This window comes from Haliotis asinina, chromosome 2, assembly GCF_037392515.1.
Source record: "Haliotis asinina isolate JCU_RB_2024 chromosome 2, JCU_Hal_asi_v2, whole genome shotgun sequence".
Lineage (NCBI taxonomy): Eukaryota > Metazoa > Mollusca > Gastropoda > Lepetellida > Haliotidae > Haliotis > Haliotis asinina.
This window is the reverse complement of record NC_090281.1, coordinates 47,083,956-47,102,554: the sequence shown is the minus strand read 5'-3', so window position 1 is coordinate 47,102,554 and position 18,599 is coordinate 47,083,956. Positions and strand designations below refer to the sequence as shown.

At 40.1% G+C, this 18,599-nt stretch overlaps 1 protein-coding gene across 1 annotated transcript; it reads left to right on the top strand.

The window, feature by feature from the left end:
• The first annotated feature begins 207 nt into the window (after positions 1 to 207).
• LOC137273821 (mucin-4-like) lies at positions 208 to 16,577 on the top strand. The gene is made up of 13 exons (XM_067806688.1): positions 208 to 329; positions 3,187 to 3,400; positions 4,377 to 4,535; positions 5,116 to 5,247; positions 5,969 to 6,040; positions 7,845 to 7,971; positions 8,287 to 8,458; positions 9,330 to 9,434; positions 10,424 to 10,526; positions 12,417 to 12,605; positions 13,147 to 13,265; positions 13,375 to 13,494; positions 14,619 to 16,577. The coding sequence occupies exons 2-13, from the start codon at positions 3,187 to 3,189 to the stop codon at positions 16,503 to 16,505; spliced, it is 3,399 nt and encodes a 1,132-aa protein (XP_067662789.1). The 5' UTR covers positions 208 to 329; the 3' UTR covers positions 16,506 to 16,577.
• Positions 16,578 to 18,599: the final 2,022 nt, after the last annotated feature.

The window sequence follows — 18,599 nt, the reverse complement described above, 5'->3', positions numbered from 1 at the left end:
GCAGAGATAAGCCTGCCGATACATCTGAATGTGTTACAAGAAATAGACATATGCAGAAAATACATGTACATCTTGCTGAACTGCATATTACGCCTGTATCACAGTCATCAATACCAGGGAGATGAGAAGACTGTTGATGATCCCTGCCAGTACTTTGCGTTTGTGTTGGCAACGCTGGTGTTCAAAGGGAAGCAACTCCTTCTCAACACTCTTTGGGAGAGTTCAACGAACCCTTTCACGGTCAAGTGTGATGGCGGAACGCTGAACTTTTGTGCAGGCCGTTTCTCGGTTTAGAGTTGACGGAATCCACGTGCATATCGCATTGAAAGGTAAAGTACACCACAGGTAATGCAAACAATGCGCATGCTTGATACAATTTACAGATTATGCGGATACATTGACGTATTTCCTACTTGTAAATATCGCGTATTCTCCCAACACACGCTTCCGGTCGAACACAATGGGTTATTTCCAGTAAGTTGTCATTCACCTCAGGGATGTTTCATCTTCCCAATAAGGTGGATATGCATATTACAATGTTCACCGTGTATTTCGTTATATTTGAATTTTCTTTCAAACAAAGTCTTAGGAAAAGTGTTCGTGAAGTATTTTGATGGTAAACAATGTAGAACGCTTCGAATTCTCAATAGTGTTTTCTTGAGTAAGTTATACAAGTTACAATGACGGGGGCATGTTGCAGATGTGGAGGCGCCGTGTTGTGACGATGTTGCTGACATGTTACTGTGAAGTGGAGGAAAACTTCTGACAGACATTAATAGCAGATCCTTAGTAATAAAACATGCTTCAAGGACTGACATCAATGAGAACCCTAATAACAAAACATCCTGCAATAACAGTAAAAAAGAACCCTAATAACAAAACATGCTACAGTGAGACATTATGATAACAGAGCCCTTGCAATAAAACACCCAGCAATGACAGACATTAATAAGAGAACCTTAATAATATAACACCCTACAATGACAAAATAAGCAGAGCCTTAATACCCAGATAGCATTCATAGTTGACCCAACATTGGGCCAACTATGAATGCTATTTGAGTAAAAGCACATGCTACAATGACAGACACAATAATAACAGAACCCTAACAATAAAACACCCAGCAATGACAGACATTAATAAGAAAACCCTGCTAATAAATCACCCTACAATGACAAAATAAGCAGAACCCTAAAACAGAGTATGCTACAATGACAGACATTGTAATAACAGAACTCAGATAATAAAACATGTCCAACCCTTATAATAAAACATGCTACAATCACAGATATTAACAACACAACTCAAATAAAAAAACATTGTACAATGATTTCATGAAAACATGCCTATGAATATAGTTTGCATGCAAAACATTTTGTCCCTTCTGTGTTATCACTGATCAAGCTCATGGACCTGCAAGATGCAGAGTTATAAAACGTTTTGACCTTAGGTGTGAATAAGCTGCTCAAAAGTGACATTACTATAAACTTACCTCACACATAAATGTAATTTTCTGATTGGCTAAGCATAATCATCAATGTACCCCACTTATGAGCGAGGTACATTGCAGTGTACCCCCTGCCAGTGGCAAAGCATTCCGTACTTACTAGTAGTACTTCTTTACTTCTTCTAATAACATTGAATCACAAATTATGCATGGAAATTACCAATGTTCTATGAATGCAAATCGATGGAAGGGAGATGACTCTCTATCTGTTTTTCTTGTGCGTCTACAGAATCTAGCAATGGGTACAAAAAGATTTGTCTCGCGCTCCAGTGAATAAATCTTGACAAAACGTCAAAATGTAGTCCTTGTGAATATTAAGAAGGGGAATTACACTAAGACATTTTACTAAGACAGTAAATGCGGGAAAAAACAGCAACATGCAAGATTTGAATCTTTTGATGCATACAGATTGGCTGAAGTGTGCGATCCAATACCCATGCTTCAAACAGTTCAAAATTAACATTGAGGTGTTCAAAATTTTCCGTGGATCCGTGGAATTTTGTAGATTTGATCACGCTCTGTCTTGGATCTGGCATGGCACCTGCGGCATCCAAGACTTCAGAGTCGTTTTCCTCTTTCTTCACCCATGGTCATCCTGGCTGACACTCTTATCCAGCTGGTAATGCAGATAATTATATTTTGGTTTGGTTTGGTTGTGAAACTTTAAGGCCATACAGCAATATTCCAGTTATATTGTGCTGGTGTTTAAATAATCAAGTCAGGAACACACAATCCAATGATCAACATCATGAGCATCGGTGAGATATGGTGACATGCATCAACCAAGTCAGCAAGGTTGTCCACCCGACCCCGTTGGCTGCCCCTTTCGACAAGCATGGGTTGCCAAAGATCAGTTGTAACACCGATCTTTGCATGTTCACAGCCTTATGTACAAGGAGAAAATATACATGAAGGCTATACAGCTTAGGAAGCTCATGTCTGGTGTGATGACATCACAGATAGCTGTTGTGATTTCAGATTATGGCTAGGAAGGCAGATAGACAGCATGTATGGTAGGGTTATTCTTGACTGGCATATTCATAGATGGTTATAAGCTGTTGGGATGTAGTAACCTTGATCTCAGTTGATTGTCAAGTTGAGTTATTTGATGTTGTTAGAGTTTTCATCTCTTAGTTATAACCGATCATCGTGAGTCTAATACATTGTATTCCATATCTATATTTTCCTAATGTTTGAATCCAAATATATCACTTGTTGCTGAAATAATAATTGCCTATAATTACAGCACATAACTTTACTGTTGGTTTCACTCTGTGTATTTTTACAGACTGATGTCCAGTTACCTTCTGCGTCAGTGCACCATGGGAATCAATTGTTATGATTCAATACCAGACAAATAACATCATCATGCTGCATGTGATGTCTGGTTTAAGTCTAAGAAAGCAAAGGGACATAATCACAATATTCATGTTAAATACCTATATTCTCTCAGCTGGTATTGGCTTGATCTCAGGTATATGGGTGAAAAGAAATGAATGTTTGGACTTGCTTTATTTGTTAGTGGAATGTTACAAAGAGTACAAACCACCGAGTCAAGGATGTTACATGGTGCTAACATATGTTACCATAGTTATTTTGCAGATGAATGAGTTTGTTCCTCACTTGAAGGTCAAGGACATTACTTGGCGCTGACACATGTTACCCTGATTGTCTTGCAGATGGATGAGTTTGTCTGTTCATCATCACTTGAAGGCCAAGGAAGTCGGAAAAGTGAAAGGGAGAGAAGAAAGAAAAGATCATTTTCACCTGACCTTGACCTTGAACATCCCTCAACAAAAGTCCGCTCAGGACAGAATATCAAGAAGAAGAAGAAAAAAAACAACTCAGGATCAGCCTTTGCACCTGATCGACCCTATGACAAGTTACCTAATGGTTAGTCTTTCAGATTGAAGCAACAAATTGAAATGTGGTTTGTCACTATAGAACCTAAAGAAAATAAGTGAAGATAACTGTATAACTGACCACCTTTTTACTTTCTTATGCGCCTGCAAGTTTATGACTTTACTACAGTATCAGTAAAATGGAATTTAAAAGCCAGTTTCAGGGAGTTTGGCTGATGACATCTCAGACTCAAGATGGAAGACACAAAGAAGATCAAATGGGAGTACTGCAATGATATCTTACTGCTATCCATATGGACACTCTGTATACCAAAATTTGGGCAGATCACCTAATTATGCTTTAAAACTTTTCATAATGTCTGCTCTTTATAGACTGTCCCCTTTACAATCTCTTCTCCAGCATATTACACATTTTCTATGAACATTTTGATTTTCTTATCACATTCAGAATGTCCAACATTACTCTTTTGTGTAAAATCATGTAAATTGCTATAACTTGCATATTATTAAAACACAACATAGTATGCGTTTCTTTTGGGTTGGGTTGAGAGCAATCATCCTAAACCCTGCTGTATGCAACTTCCTCCTTTTAGCCTGGTATGGAAACAATTCCAAAACATGTTTCTTGCAATTAGAAACACAACACTGAAGCACATTCCAGCTGTCACCTTGGCCTCAGTAAACATGGGGTCATTTAGACTTTAAACTTTATACATGCATGTGTCAGACACAGTGCTGATGTTGTAACTATGAATCTCAGAAGGTTCAACATCATCGGCCTATCTGTGGTAAAGGAAGCCTAAGAAATTAAACTTTCTTGTTGAGGATGACGCTTGCTAACGGCTGAATTTCTGTACCCCAACATGGACTTGCATTGTGGTTGCATTGTCCTGTATTGTGGTTGATGTGTCACATTATCATCAAGTGATCATTTCTGCCCTACCAAAGACATTCTTTATCTCCACATACAGATGTAGTAGTGATAATGAAATGCTGTAACTTTGTAGGAACGCCTTTTTCTTGTGACCTGTGCAAGACCTCCTATGTATGTAACCCCCTGATGTCAAAGCGAGGCTCCCGAGTGAAACGCAGCAAGCACATGCCGAGCCCCAGAATTCACATGGATCCGACCACAGGGAAGACTCTCCTGCTCTGTAATGCTTGTGGTGAGAACACTTTCTGCAAACTGTCATGTTCAGATCACTGATGTCCATGAAGCTCTTTGTTAAAACAGATCTTCAACAACCCATGCTTGCCACAAACGGTGACTATTCTTGTCGTAGGAGGCAGCTGTGGTCTGTTTGCAGTGAGAATGTACCAATAAAATCTACCTTAAACAAAAACATAAATCAAATAAAGTCAAATTAATAATGCAAATCCTCATAATTTTACCTTGCCAATTGAAAATTTAAATCTTAGAATTTTATTCAACTTAGAGAAAAAGTTGTTAAATAAGTGATCATAGTTTCAAAGGTGGTAAGTGTAAGTGTTTGATTTAGTGTGCATACCCCCTTGTAATACAAACCAATAAACAAACTTGAAACTATGATAGTTTGTTTGTTATCTCCTTTTGTTGCCAAACTACCAGATGCCTGGGACAACACTGTCTGTGGGTTACTACTAACACTTAATCTTCAATAAATCTTCAGAAATCTTCATGAGGTATGTGATATCAAATATTTGATCTCCATGTTCGTTTGTATTTTTATCTTTAGATTATGAGAGGACATTGTATTTACATTGTAGGGTTAGCACTGGATCGTCCTAAGAAACCGAAGAAATTGAAACCTTTGCCCTCACAGGAAGAAAAAGACAAATATCTGCAGGAAGCAAAACTGTTTGCAACAACCCTTGCAGCTGAACTGCAAATGCCTGAAGGTAGAAGGCCATGTTTTATAATGAATGATGGTCAGCAACGTTACACATTGCAGCTTGTGTGGCCAAAACATTAATAACTTTTTTGCAAAGAAAGAGGAAAGAAATCTCACACTGGCCCACCACATAGTTGCTGTCTTGCAGCAGATTTGAGCGGGTATATTGGAACAGATTTTTTTCAACTGTCTCAGTATGGTCAAAGTTTCAATAAACACAATTTAACTGGTGAACTGAAATTTAACCCTATTGTACAACTGGTGGCAATCTAAATTTGATGTCTCAAATAATTTTGTTTTGAATTATGGTGCTTGCGATACTCTTTGCGACCTCTGCACACTGCTTGATACAGAAACACAGAAACTGCTGGAGCTACTTGAATGACAGTTATTGCTTATTAAGGAGCTATACGTCAAGTCTGACTGTGTGGTGCCATAGATTATTTGTAACTTTCCATGCTACACAGTTGTTAATCGTCCTCAGATGCTGTACTGTCTGAATGGAGACAGGTATTCTTCGACACTGCTAAAATTACATGAAGTTAATCAAGACTGATTTCAGAATGAATTTAAACATTCAGTATTATTCATTTGTATCTGAACAAACCAAACTTTATGTGTCCCTTGACAGGCAATAGTCTGTGTTTTTGTACATGAAGAAGAAATTCTCCTTTCTAACAATCAGGCCTTTTCGCATCCGATCTCCATCTCCATCTTGTATTTCTCAGCTGAGGTTCTGTATTGCCCCAGTTTCAAGATGGTGCCCTGCAAGTGTCTTCAGGTGTACATCGACGCTGATGGTGAGATTAATAATACAGAATAGGGGCTCAGTCACGTAAGTCAAGAACGAGATGCTTCTCTTCCAGAAATTGGTTAAGCGTTTGAGCGATTTTGTTGACTCTTAGGCATGGTGGGTGAGCTGGCTAAGGTGCCAGGCTAAGTGATCCAGTGAGCTTGAGATGTTGGGTGTAAAGCCACAGGCCCCTGCTGTGGGTCAGAATCGATGAACTAAGTCCTGCTTTACTATCCAACCCACCAACTTTATATCATGTAAAGGTGCATCACAGAAATGATGGAAAACTCAATAATTACCCACACATCAATATATATATTCTATTTTAAAGGTCTCACAAGTATGTAACACCTTTGTCCATATTTCCGATGTGTGTAGGATGCATATACATATGCTTTCAATGGGGATGCATTTGTTGCTTTTTGTATAATCGCCAAGGACCGAGTTGCTGTTCTGGAGGTATAAAAAGTTAAATCGCCAGCGGAATCAAATTAGTTAATAACATTTTTTAAAAATGCATGTGCCAGAATGAGCGAGTAAGTTTACTTTTATACTGCACTCCACAATACTACAGCTGTATGGTGGCGATCTGTATATAATTGAGTCTGGACCAGACAGTCCAGTGATCAACAGCATGAGCATCATTTTATGCAACTGGGAACTGATGATGTGTCAACCAATTCAGGGAGCCTGACCACCTGATTCCTTTAGTCACCTCTTACGACATGCTAGAATGAAAAGGAAATTCAAACATCTTCCATCCAAGATGTCACAGTCTGTTTTTCATCTTGGTAAGAATTATTTCAAAAAGAGTGAAAATATCACATAAAAATCCATTCATTCATTGTAATGTGTGAGCCAGTTAGATCACCAGAGTTACTGAATCAAGCACTGACGACTTAATTTTGTATACTGCTTGCACAGCAACTTGGTCTTTGGCAAATGCTTCCTGTATATATGCCTCCTACACACACTGGAAATATGGACAAAAGCTTTTAATTCTTGTGAGACCTTCAAGATACGATATATTAATTGATGAGTGTGTAATTGTCCAGTTTTTGATCATGTCGCCATATTTCTCTGATGCACCTTTACATGTTATATAATAGGGTGGTAGAATAGTAAACCGGAGTTCATTTTATTGATTTAAGAATCGCAGTAGGGGCAAGTGGTAAAAACCTTGGAGTCAACTTTCTGTGCAGACTCTTTCAGTGTTGTCACAACCCCTAATGTACAGTACACAATCCTGTGCGCTTACAAGAACTCTTGAATCCATTGGTGTATGACCAGTTGGTGGCGTCATGAATATGTGCATGCACCCAGCGACATACAGTGAACATGGACAAAGCACTGTGATTAGTTCCAGTGCACCCAACTGTGAATGGGTACCTTGAAAAGATGAGATACTGACAATAACTAGATACACCTCACGGCTTGTAATCTCCCAAGGGAGTTCAGATTGATGGTACAATGTGCCGTTGAGATTTACATCAAATGACCAAGGTGTTAAATACCAGCGCCTTGTGCAAGCACTAGATGCATGGATATGTGATCTGTGTAAATATCCTATAATAAATAGATCTGTTAACCACCAGTTACAACACACATGCTCATGGGTTGCTTTTAACATTTATGACCTGCCTACCTGTACTGGCCAATACCTGATTAACAAGTACTGGGAAAATAACCCCAGATTTTTGTATGAAAGGAGGCTTGTTCTATGTTTTGCTGTGTTTTATGTGATGAACATTTGACTCCTATCTCCTAAATATTCCTGTACTGATTCTGTTCACTGGGTACATGTGGTGTAGGTAACAAGGATGACATGAGGAAGCGAGGACTTGACCTGGCAGAACTACACAAGGAAGCCAAACGACTCAGTGCCTTGAAGTTCTATGATGCAGAGAAGTTGTGCGAGTCTGGCAGGAAAGGCAAGAGGTGAAACACAGGGCATATTCAGACAATAAAACCTTAATTTGAAACTGCCTATCACTGAAAAATGGAAAGAACTCTAATATGTTGTTGTTCATGAATTATTCTTCATTCATCTGGAAAATGAAAAATTGATATACTGAAGTGTGAAAGCAGACATTACTATCACTCTCTAGTCAAGTCCTTTGTGTTTCTTGGGTTGCTGGGGACCTAATCTGAATGCTCATCAACTGAACGGTAATGTGCAGGCCCTATATACCATCCTGAGTAAGACAGGGTCCGGCTTCGGTAATATAAGGTGCATTCGATGTCTTTCTGTAGAGCCAAGAATATTGGGCTAGGTAATGGCCAGAAGAAGTCTGCAGCATATGAGATGTTTGTGTTGGAGAAGAGAGAGGTGCTTCGAAAGACGATGTCACTGTGTGAGAGAGCTACGCAGAAAGTGCTGCGCTATTCCAACAACTTCCTACATAAAAAGCTGAAGACAGAGGAGGTATGGGTGTCATTTATTGGGAGTAAGCAATTGTGGTTTTACTTGTGCTTTGATCAACTGAGTGAGTGAATGAGTTTAGTTCACGACACACTCAGCAATATCAGGTCTATAAATAGTTGAGTCTGGACCAGACAATCTGCTGATCAACAACATGTGCATCGATCTATGTAATTGGGAGACGATGACCTGTCGTCTGTCATTCCTAACACCTGTCTCTATAATGACCTTGTCACGATACATTCCTAACACTTGTCTCTATAATGACCTTGTCACGATACATCCCTAACACTTGTCTCTATAATGACCTTGTCACGATACATTCCTAACACCTGTCTCTATAATGACTTCATCATGATACATTCCTAAGACCTACTCTATAATGACCTTATTATGATACATTCCCAAAACCTACTCTAAAATGACCTTATTATGATACATTCCCAAAACCTACTCTATAATGACCTTATTATGATACTTTCCTAAGACCTGTCTCTATAATGACCTTATTATGATCAGTGTTGTTACCAAACCGATTTGAAAGTTGCCAGTCCAAAATTTTCTGGAATAATAAGATGGTAAATAAGATGAGGGAAACTGCAAATGTTTTCAAATCTGTTTCAGTCTAAGTTTAAGTCTTGATACTGAAAGTCCAATTTGTCCAAGACCATTGGACAAGCAACTTTTAAAAACTGACCGTCTTGTCACAAAACTAACCGCCCCAGATGGTCAGGCACTACAATTGGTACTATTCCAGCTATATGGCAGCAGTCTGTAAATAATCAAGTCTGGACCAGATATCCAGCAATCAACAACATGAGCATCGAGTCTGACCACCTGATCACTTGCTATCATGTGTCGCCTTGACTTTCAGAGAGGATGTCGAGCTCAGAGAGTGAAGGGAAAGGCTGCGTTAGGACAGCTGATATCTCTCATGGAGCTGCACAGAGAAAAGTGTTGTGTGGACAACTGTGTCAGAGTGAGTAAAGTATAGAAGAAAACATGCCTCCGAGGTTTTGGTAGACATGTAAAACCGGAGGGATTTCCTGAACTTGATGGTTTTACATTTTATACCAAAACCGAGGAGAAGTGTTTACTGAAACATATATACTGTCAATGATGGATAATTACAATGCAGATGATCATTTAATGGAACTACATAACAATAACAGAAGTGTAAGAAAAGTCAATTTAATGACAGTAACTATAAATAGATAATTCAACCCCATTTCTTCCATGGGACCAGTGGCCGTGTGGTAGAGTGTCTTCTTACCAATCTGAAAGTTTGAATCATTATCATTTGAATGTTGGTGTTCAAATAGAGTTAGGAAAAGACAATTACAAACTGTAAAACCTGGGAAGAGGTTTTACTAATGAAAGTAAAACCTTGGAAAACCGTACTAACAAAACAAAAACCTCAAATGCGGTTTTTGTTTTGAGAAAAACAAGATATGGCCTAATATATCGTGAGAGGCAGACTTCAGGTTTATATGAGTGAGGGAACCCTTGCTTTGAAGTGGTTGTTAGGGTCACACCTGGTGTAGAAAGCCTTGCTCTGAGGTGGTTGTAAGGGTCCCACGCTTTGAGTTAGGGTCACACCCTGTGTAAGAAGCCATGGTTTGAGTTGGTTGATAGGGTCATACCATGTGTAGGAAGCCTTCCTTTGAGGTAGTTGTTACAGTCACACCCTTTGCTTTCAGGCACTATGACCCAAATTAGTCTTTTGCTCTCTATTATTTGATCATACTTGTCCCACAATTTAAGAAAACACAAATTTTGGTTTGGCAAACATTTTGGCAACTTGATGCCCCCCTCCTCTATTGTACCTACAGTTTGTCCTTTCATTGAGAAACTGCCTCGGCAAAATTTGAGAGAAACTGATAATCTCTTTGACATGACCAATAAGTTGTGCTGAAGGCCTCTGTGTGTGAAGACACTTTCTGAAAGTGTACACTTGCATGTTGGTAGATGGCCTTGACCCACCATCGCCTGCTGTTACAGTGGAGAGAGCGAGCAGCATCAGGTCAACAAGAGGCTAGGAGAGTTCTTGCAGAAATGTTAACACCCTCTGGTGAGACTTTTGTGCTGTAGCACACCATTCCAGTGAAGTGCTGCAATGCCATGAAAACCTAGATCCAATGTATCAAGCAGTTACTTCCCTCTGCAAGAGCAGTAGATAACTGCTTGTACTGGTGGCCAGTTTGTACTGACGTTGTTATGTGTTTTTTTGTAAGGAAGCCTACATTCGAATGAAGATTTTTATGGATATCAACTTCTTTATGAGAGAACACAACGTTATGTATTTTCACTTCCTATGTATTTTCACTTCTAAATGACATTCAAAGACTTAAGCCTACATTCATTCAAAGATATTATGTGAATGCATTTGTGATGTAAGTTCTCAGATAGACTAAGACTCTCTGCATGTTGTTATTTGGTCGATGTTTTTCATCGTAGCCAAGTCTCACATAGGACAGAAGGTATTTTTCCTTAAAATTTAAAAGTTATTTGACAAACTGTCATTAAAATTTGCCAAATGGACTATACATCTAGACACTTTGTATTGGTGACATTTGTCATTTGATACAACACTGTGTGATGAATTCAGGAATGCATAGTGCAGCCGTGTGAGATATCTACATCACGAGTGAGTGAGTTCATTGGCTCTTTACGCTGCTTTTGGCAATATTCCAGCAATATCATGATGGGGGACACCAGAAAATGGGCTTTAGACATTGTGTCAGTGTGGGGACCCATGATGGTAGCGGGTAGAATAGGCCTTGATAAACCCATGCTTGCCATAAAAGGTGACTGTGCTTGTTGGAAGAGGCAACTACGGGCTACCTGATGTGGTTCACACATCATCAGTTCCCCATTGCGCAGATCGATGCTCATGCTGTTGATCACTGGATGGTCTGCTCCAGACTTGATTATTTACAGACTGCCACCATATAGCTGAAATATATATATATATATATATATATATTGCTGCGTGCTTCATACAACTAAACTCACTCACTCACTCACTCATTTACTCACTCACATACTCACTCATTTACTCACTCACTCACTATTCTATATGAGGAATCAAAGCCAGGTCTTTGGGTTGACGAGAGTGAACGCTTTAACCACTTGAATACCCCATCTCATGTAATAGACAGCTCATGACTGTGGTTGCTTGTGGTTTTGTAAACAATATCCATTACAGATGAAAGTTCACTTCTGAATTTGTGTTTGCATAGTTTCCAAAACATTCAAAAGGATCTTATGAATGTGGTCCAGATTTCAGAATTATCAGTGGTGATTTGATTGTAAACTGGGCTTGAGGATTTTCCAAAGATTTGCAGATTTCTTGGATTTACTCGTTTTTGAGATCCCCATTCTTGTATGTCACATTCCATACCAATCACAGTTATATTGCTGAAGACATGAAGTTATGTGTTCTCATGCCTTATGAACAAACAGATGTTTGCATTTTAAGACAAACACCAAATAATGCAGAGAATGGTGATTTCTTAATGTGTGATTAATTGCAAAATTTATGATGTGCCTGATTTTTATAGGTCAATATCAGCACTATTGCTTGTTGTAAAATGACTATGGGTGATATCAAAAAACAGGGTATTTAACATACACACACACTCTAACACTTGCTGACCACCTCTGACCCCCATTGACCCATTACTGACCCCTCACTGACTCCCTCCAATCACTATTGACCCAACCTTAGACCCTCATTGACCTCCCACTGATCCCCCTTTGACCTACATCGACCCCCACACCCTCACCACTAACTGACCCATCTGACCCACTTCTGACCACCACTGACCCTCCCTGAACCCTCACTGACCTCCACTGAATCCTCACTGACCCCCGACAGACTGACCCCTTTGACCCCCTTTTGACTACCATCGACCCCCACTTATTTTACACACTGCCCCCTCGAATTGTGTATATTCAGGTGGTGTGAGGTCCAACTGCTACAAGTTCATCACATGGGTGACCGGTTGTAGTGCCAGCACCATAGGGAAGGTCAATGAGCAGATGAAGCAGACAGGAGGAGAGAGGGAACCACCCCAGCATGGGCTTAGGAAATACTGGATGGAAAACCCACGGCGAATCTCCAGTGACTCACTGAGTCAAACTCCCAGTAAGAGGCAATGTTCCTGGCCCCATCATGTGTGGACTTGATCCTTGGAGCACTTTCACAAAGCGATCTAAACACTACAGTGATATTAACTCCCATTCTCCAATACAGACTTAAGATAGTCATAGCGCTGCTATCGTTTTGTGCAAATGGGTCCTGGTAGCAGGCCATCCTGTGAGAATTTCAGGCCTCCAGCTTGTGTGGTATAAGCGAGTGTAACATTCACTATACACTTCACTTCATTGCAACACTTTATACACATTGTCTGTTGTGTGTACTTATCTTCATATGATCTGATTTTAGTCATAAGTCAGTTAAACATTCATGTAGTAAAATTTATTTCAAGTCAGACTCACGACCAAGCACCTGTTTCACTGATAGTAATATCATTCAATACATTGCTGTGCCACATTGTCGAAATATCAGAATATTTAATTGCAATACGGGGTCATAACGCTGTATTAACTGGATGATATTACATAAATATCACTTTCACTATACTGATGCTGTGAAACACTGTAAGTGCTAAAACTTGTGATTTCAGATGACAGTGTTGGTACGTCCAGTATGCTTGGGTCTCCCACATGCCCTTCTGAGTCAAGTCAGACCATCTCGGGGGGCAGCACTGTCACCTCTCCTGTGCCACAGACACAGTCAGTGAATGTGAGTAAACAGTGTCTTTAATAATACAAATATTCAAGCAGGTTGATACTGAGGCACCAGGACTGTTAGATTGAGATGATGGTTGTATAGACCTGTGTTCTGACTGCAGAATGAAGTTCAGCAGCAGTTTATGCAGCAACAGGCCCAGCTGCTGAAGATGTTAGAGCAGAAGCTGATCGAGACACAGATGATGCAGCAGACACTCATGCAGCAAATTGCCAGACCAGAGGTAATGTAGAATTAATTTCCCAACACCCCACAGAATACAACCTAAAATCCCAATGCCCTCAGCAGGATACACACTAAAATACAGAGTACTTACTCACCCTAGAGAATGTTAACTAAACTCCTAAAGTCCCACAGAATAGTAACTAAAATTCCTGTGCTCCATAGCATACTCACCACAATCCCAATAAATTATTGAATACTAACTAAAATCCCAACACCTGTTTTGCAATACTACCTAAAATCCCAAAGTGCCTCAGAGTACTACCTAAAACCCCATGCCCCATGCTTTTCAGCAAAACCTCAACACCCCACAAATTACTGAACATCTGAAAATGCTAGTTTCTCACTGAATACTCATGTTCCAGTGCCTAATAGACCAGCTATTTTATGTTAACTGTAAGGTGAGCTGTTCATTTTTATCCCCCCCAGTATGTAATGCAGGGGGGATACAGTTGATGCCTCGCCCATACGTCAGTAATCATTTTGTGTCTGGAGCATAACTCAAAACCATTCAATATTCTTACACCAAATTTGATAAATATAATAAACTGAACCTATGGTAGTGCCTTTTGCTATTTACAGATTTTTGGCATTTTTTTTTTTTTTTGTTTTTCCATAGGACATTTTGGTCTTAGTCTGATGGTGGGGTGGGCTTCATTGCTGGAGCAGAACTTTTTCTGCAAAATTTGGTACATATATCAATGAGAACCTAAAGTGGTGCCTTTTGCTATGTACAGGGTTTTGTGATTTCTTATTTTCTTGGTTTCTGTGGAAATGTTTCGGAGTTAGTCTCAAAATGGAGGGATTGGCTTCATTTCCGGAGCAGAACTCAAAAACTGTTCAATATTTTTCTGCAAAACGTGGCAGATATTTGAGGCAGACTACAAAGTCATGCCTGTTGCTATTTATAAACTTTTGGCATATTTATGTTTCCTGTTTCCATGGAAACAATTTGGACTTCGTCTCAAAATGGACAGATGGGCTTTGTTTCTAAAGAGGCATTAAGTAACTGTCAGATGATTTGTCCTTTCAAATATGTAGGGGCCGGGGAGATATGTCATTTTCTGATGACTCTTGTTTTTTATTTAAAAAGTGTGAAACATGTTGTGTTATTGTTTTCTCCAGAGTCTGGCCACAGGGATGTTATCACAGCTGGGTCAGTTCCAAGCAGCCTCTGCCAACAGTCCACAGTTCCAGGCCAGTGCAGTTTTGAACCAGCTCCCCACAACACAATGTCAGAATACCCCAAACTCCCAGAATACCGCAAACACCCTGAACACCCAGAGCATCCAAAACACTCAAAACACTCAGAACAGCCAGCTGGAAACTCACACTACAGTCCTGACAACAAGCTCAACCTGTCCTATTGCGACAAACACACAGAAGAGTTCTGTGTTGTCTCACCTGATGACAGTTGGTCGCTTGGGGCAACAGCTGAATGCTGGACAACAGGTGCCCACACAGAACCAGCAGCAGTACACCAACACCAGTGGTCATCCTCAATTTCAGGTTCCAGTTCTTGGTAATCGTCAGTCAAATGTATTGCATCTACAGGCACCGAATATTCAGATAAAACTAGCTCAACCTCAGTATGTGCTGCAGGCAAGTTCCAGCAAGTCTAATACTGTGACATCCACAACCCAAGCTGAAGTTCAAAACACATCAACACAGCAAGTGTCTGAACAGAAGCCCAAGTCACACCTAACAAATACAAATCAATCCACTGAAATGACTGGCCAGACGATTCACATATCAGAACCGAATGTATTGAGACATTTCACCAAAGATGAAATAGCTCAAACTACTGACCAATCAAATATGGTTAAAATTGGCAACCAGATCCATCAAGTAATTAATCTTCATCCACAACAACTATCTCAGGTTGTGGCTCAGCCTATTCAGTTACAGAACATTCATCCCAATCTGCAGGGTCTAAGAATTCCATTACTGCAGTCAGGGCCAGCAAGAGCACAACAACCACAGAACCAGCAGGTTCCATTTTACCCTCATGACACAAGCAGGCCCCAGCTACCTCAGTTTGTAACTGTGGCCCCTTTGAATCCTGAACAGTTGCAACAGAGAGGCATCCAGAACATCTGTGTTCCTGCTCGGCTCCCTGTTGGGAGCCCTATAAGTCTTGAGCAGCTCCAGCAAATGTATGTCCAGTCTCAGCGACATACAGAGGCTTCTGTGCAGCAGGTCAACAAAGTACCAACTCAAACTCCAGAAACCAAGGAAAACAGTGTAGTTTCATCCCAACAGAATCAACTACTGGGGAAGGAGACACTGACGTCTCCTTCACAACGATCAAAACCTGCTGAATCTCTGACTCGTTTGCCTCCTGGGAAGGAGCAATGCAGCTCCACTCAGTCATTACAAAGAAACAAACATAAAACTTCTGATTCATCTAGTGTATGTAATGCTGCCTCCCAGTCTGACATTGTCACCCAGTGCAGTACAGTTAATTCCAGTGTTGAAAGTGCCATTGGGCCAGTGCCCTTTCATAATTTAAGTGAAGTTCGTCAACACAGTCAAGAACAGAAGCCAGTTGTATCAGCACCAAGTGTTGTAACAGAAGATTCCACCAAGATCAACTTCAATGAACTTGAGAACCATGGATTAAGTGAATTCAATCATCTGCAAAATGTAGGTCAATGCCATGACTCAAATCATGGTCAAACAGGCCAAAATCCACAGGGATTGAATTGTGCGTTAGTAGTTCAGTCTGTCCCCAGCACAAACACTGAGAATGTAAGAAGTGGTCTCCAGACACCATCAAGTGAACTAGATGAAATGTTACGGTCATTTGTCATAAACAGACATGGTGAGTTTGACCTTGTATCACCTTTACCTGATAACATCACACGAAGCCGAAATAACAGCGGTGAGTCAACAATTGAGCCAACAATATCAGTGGACATGTCTTCATTTCCCAGAGAACTTCTGAGCATCATTGCACCACAAGCTCTGACCATTACGATATCCAATGGACAGTCTCACAATTCCAACTAGTAGAATTTAATGGCAGATCTGTGTCAATATATGATAAATAATCAGAAATTAAAGAAATGATGTTTTGTGAAATTCTAAGGCCTCAGTGCTGTTGTATAGCATCCATATATACTTATGGAAAAAAATAATGGAAGACATGAATGTTTTGCCATTGTAACATAATACTGTTTGTCTCTAGCGATGGTTTTCAATATACAGTGTGTACCCCATGTTTGGGGACTAGTTCTTGGCATGGTCTGTATGAGGTGAAGAAAGATGCCAATGGAGATTCTATGCCATTCTTCTAGTAGAGACAGGGAAAGTTCATCCTGGTTGTTAGGCTGCACGTGTCGTTCACGAACATTATGGCCAAGAAATGTTGGAAGGGACTAGGATCTGGCCACTTGGCCGGTCATGGCAACACCCTGAATGTTTGGAGCCTAGATGTCCGACACACCTAGGCCATATAAGGACAGGCATGTTTGGTTGGAACTCAAGCATCGTTCCTGTTTTATGCGCAAATGGGATGCCAGTTTGATTATCGGGGTTAATGCGTAAGGAGTAAGGCGTAAGGTTATCCCTATTTCCGAGATCAACCAGGTCTCTATTGACATCCCAGTCTTAACAGGTTGCAAAGCCTGGACATCACACTTCCAGACTTGTGAAATGTTATGGCAACCTGTTGTAATGAGCTTCCATTCTTAACCATGCCGATTGTTTCCCAATTTTGTGCCGAAGTCAATTACTGTCTCACGTTAACGGTGGTTTTACGCTGTGCGCTTTTCAGGAAAACGGCGAAACATACCAGTGAACATACTCAAATGAAATTGGCGTCACTGAAGCAAGGTGCGTGCGTGTACCAGCTGCAGAGGATAATTCGTGTGTGTGTGGATGGACGGATGCCACGATAATTTGTGTGTGAGAGAGAGACTGACTTACTTTGTCTTCTGCCCACCAATCTATCTGGTGTGCAAGCCAGCTGTTGAAGTCTTTTCTCTGCTTGAGCCGAATTTACAATGTGTAAAATCCGCTTCTGTTGTTCACTGAATTTAGTTACATAAAGTTGTAGCCTTATGCAGATGAACTGCACAGTGATCATTCATCAAATCGCTGAAAAGCATGTGCAGATGTCGTGCATGTGAAGGCGTTTCGGGGGGTAAAGTATTGTTAAGAATTCGCCAATTGTCACTGTTTCATCATTTATTGAACTGAAGATAATAATCTTTTTAAAATTACAAACTGCAATACATCAGTTCATGTGTAAACATTACCTTTAAACAGTGTAAACTCTTTTGCAAAATTTAGTTTAGAACAGTTGACTGAAGTAGACACATTTACACTAGTGAGTCTAAACTCTTGATGGGTAGTATGTATAGGCAAGAAAAAGATGAACGAGCCAACTGTGCAATTTTCCAAGTATTGATAGTGAGAGAGATTCACCTCTCCTGTACTCAACCAAATCAAACACTTGTGTGAAGTTACATCTTACAAATGGAAGTATTATGTGCGTTAATATCAATATATGAAAACAGATGTCTATCCTACATCAAATGAACCCAGCTGCAGAGGGTAATTCATGGGGTTGGCCCATCGTCTTGCTATTAATTGAAAACCAGATGTGGCGAGTTAATACAACATGTTTCACCATGGATTAGTAGCGAGTGAGTATGGTCTTACACCGCTTTTAGCAACATTCCAGCACTGTCATAGTAAATCAACAGATCAGTCGAAAGCCTGGAGCAGAATTTCATCCAGATTTACTTCTGAGGAGAACAAAATTTATTGTAAAGGTACCGATTGACCGATATATACACCCTGTCCATAAACAATGTGACTGACAATTCCATAGTAAATATTCAGTATCACGATAAATAACCGAAGAGTTCTTCAGGATGATATTTCCATTTGATTCTAATCATTACAAGTTATTGGTTTAAATGTTTATTCATTCCCGACCTTGGTTTCACATATTGGGAACGAAAGGACATGCACACGGGAAATCGAAGTTTACTGCTCCATATATACATACGGATATCAGTGTAGGCTTGTTGGACCCAGGATGTTTTATTCTCAGCAATACAAGCCCCTCTGCATATGAATGTAGGCTTGCTCAAC

What these genes read in the sequence shown, in the direction of transcription:
- LOC137273821 (XM_067806688.1), top strand. Translation starts at nt 3,187, where the DNA reads ATGGATGAGTTTGTCTGTTCATCATCACTTGAAGGCCAAGGAAGTCGG. An exon ending in AAAAGCTGAAGACAGAGGAG is followed by an intron (nt 8,459 to 9,329) that starts GTATGGGTGTCA and finishes CTTGACTTTCAG; the next exon opens with AGAGGATGTCGAGCTCAGAG. An exon ending in CTCACTGAGTCAAACTCCCA is followed by an intron (nt 12,606 to 13,146) that starts GTAAGAGGCAAT and finishes TTGTGATTTCAG; the next exon opens with ATGACAGTGTTGGTACGTCC.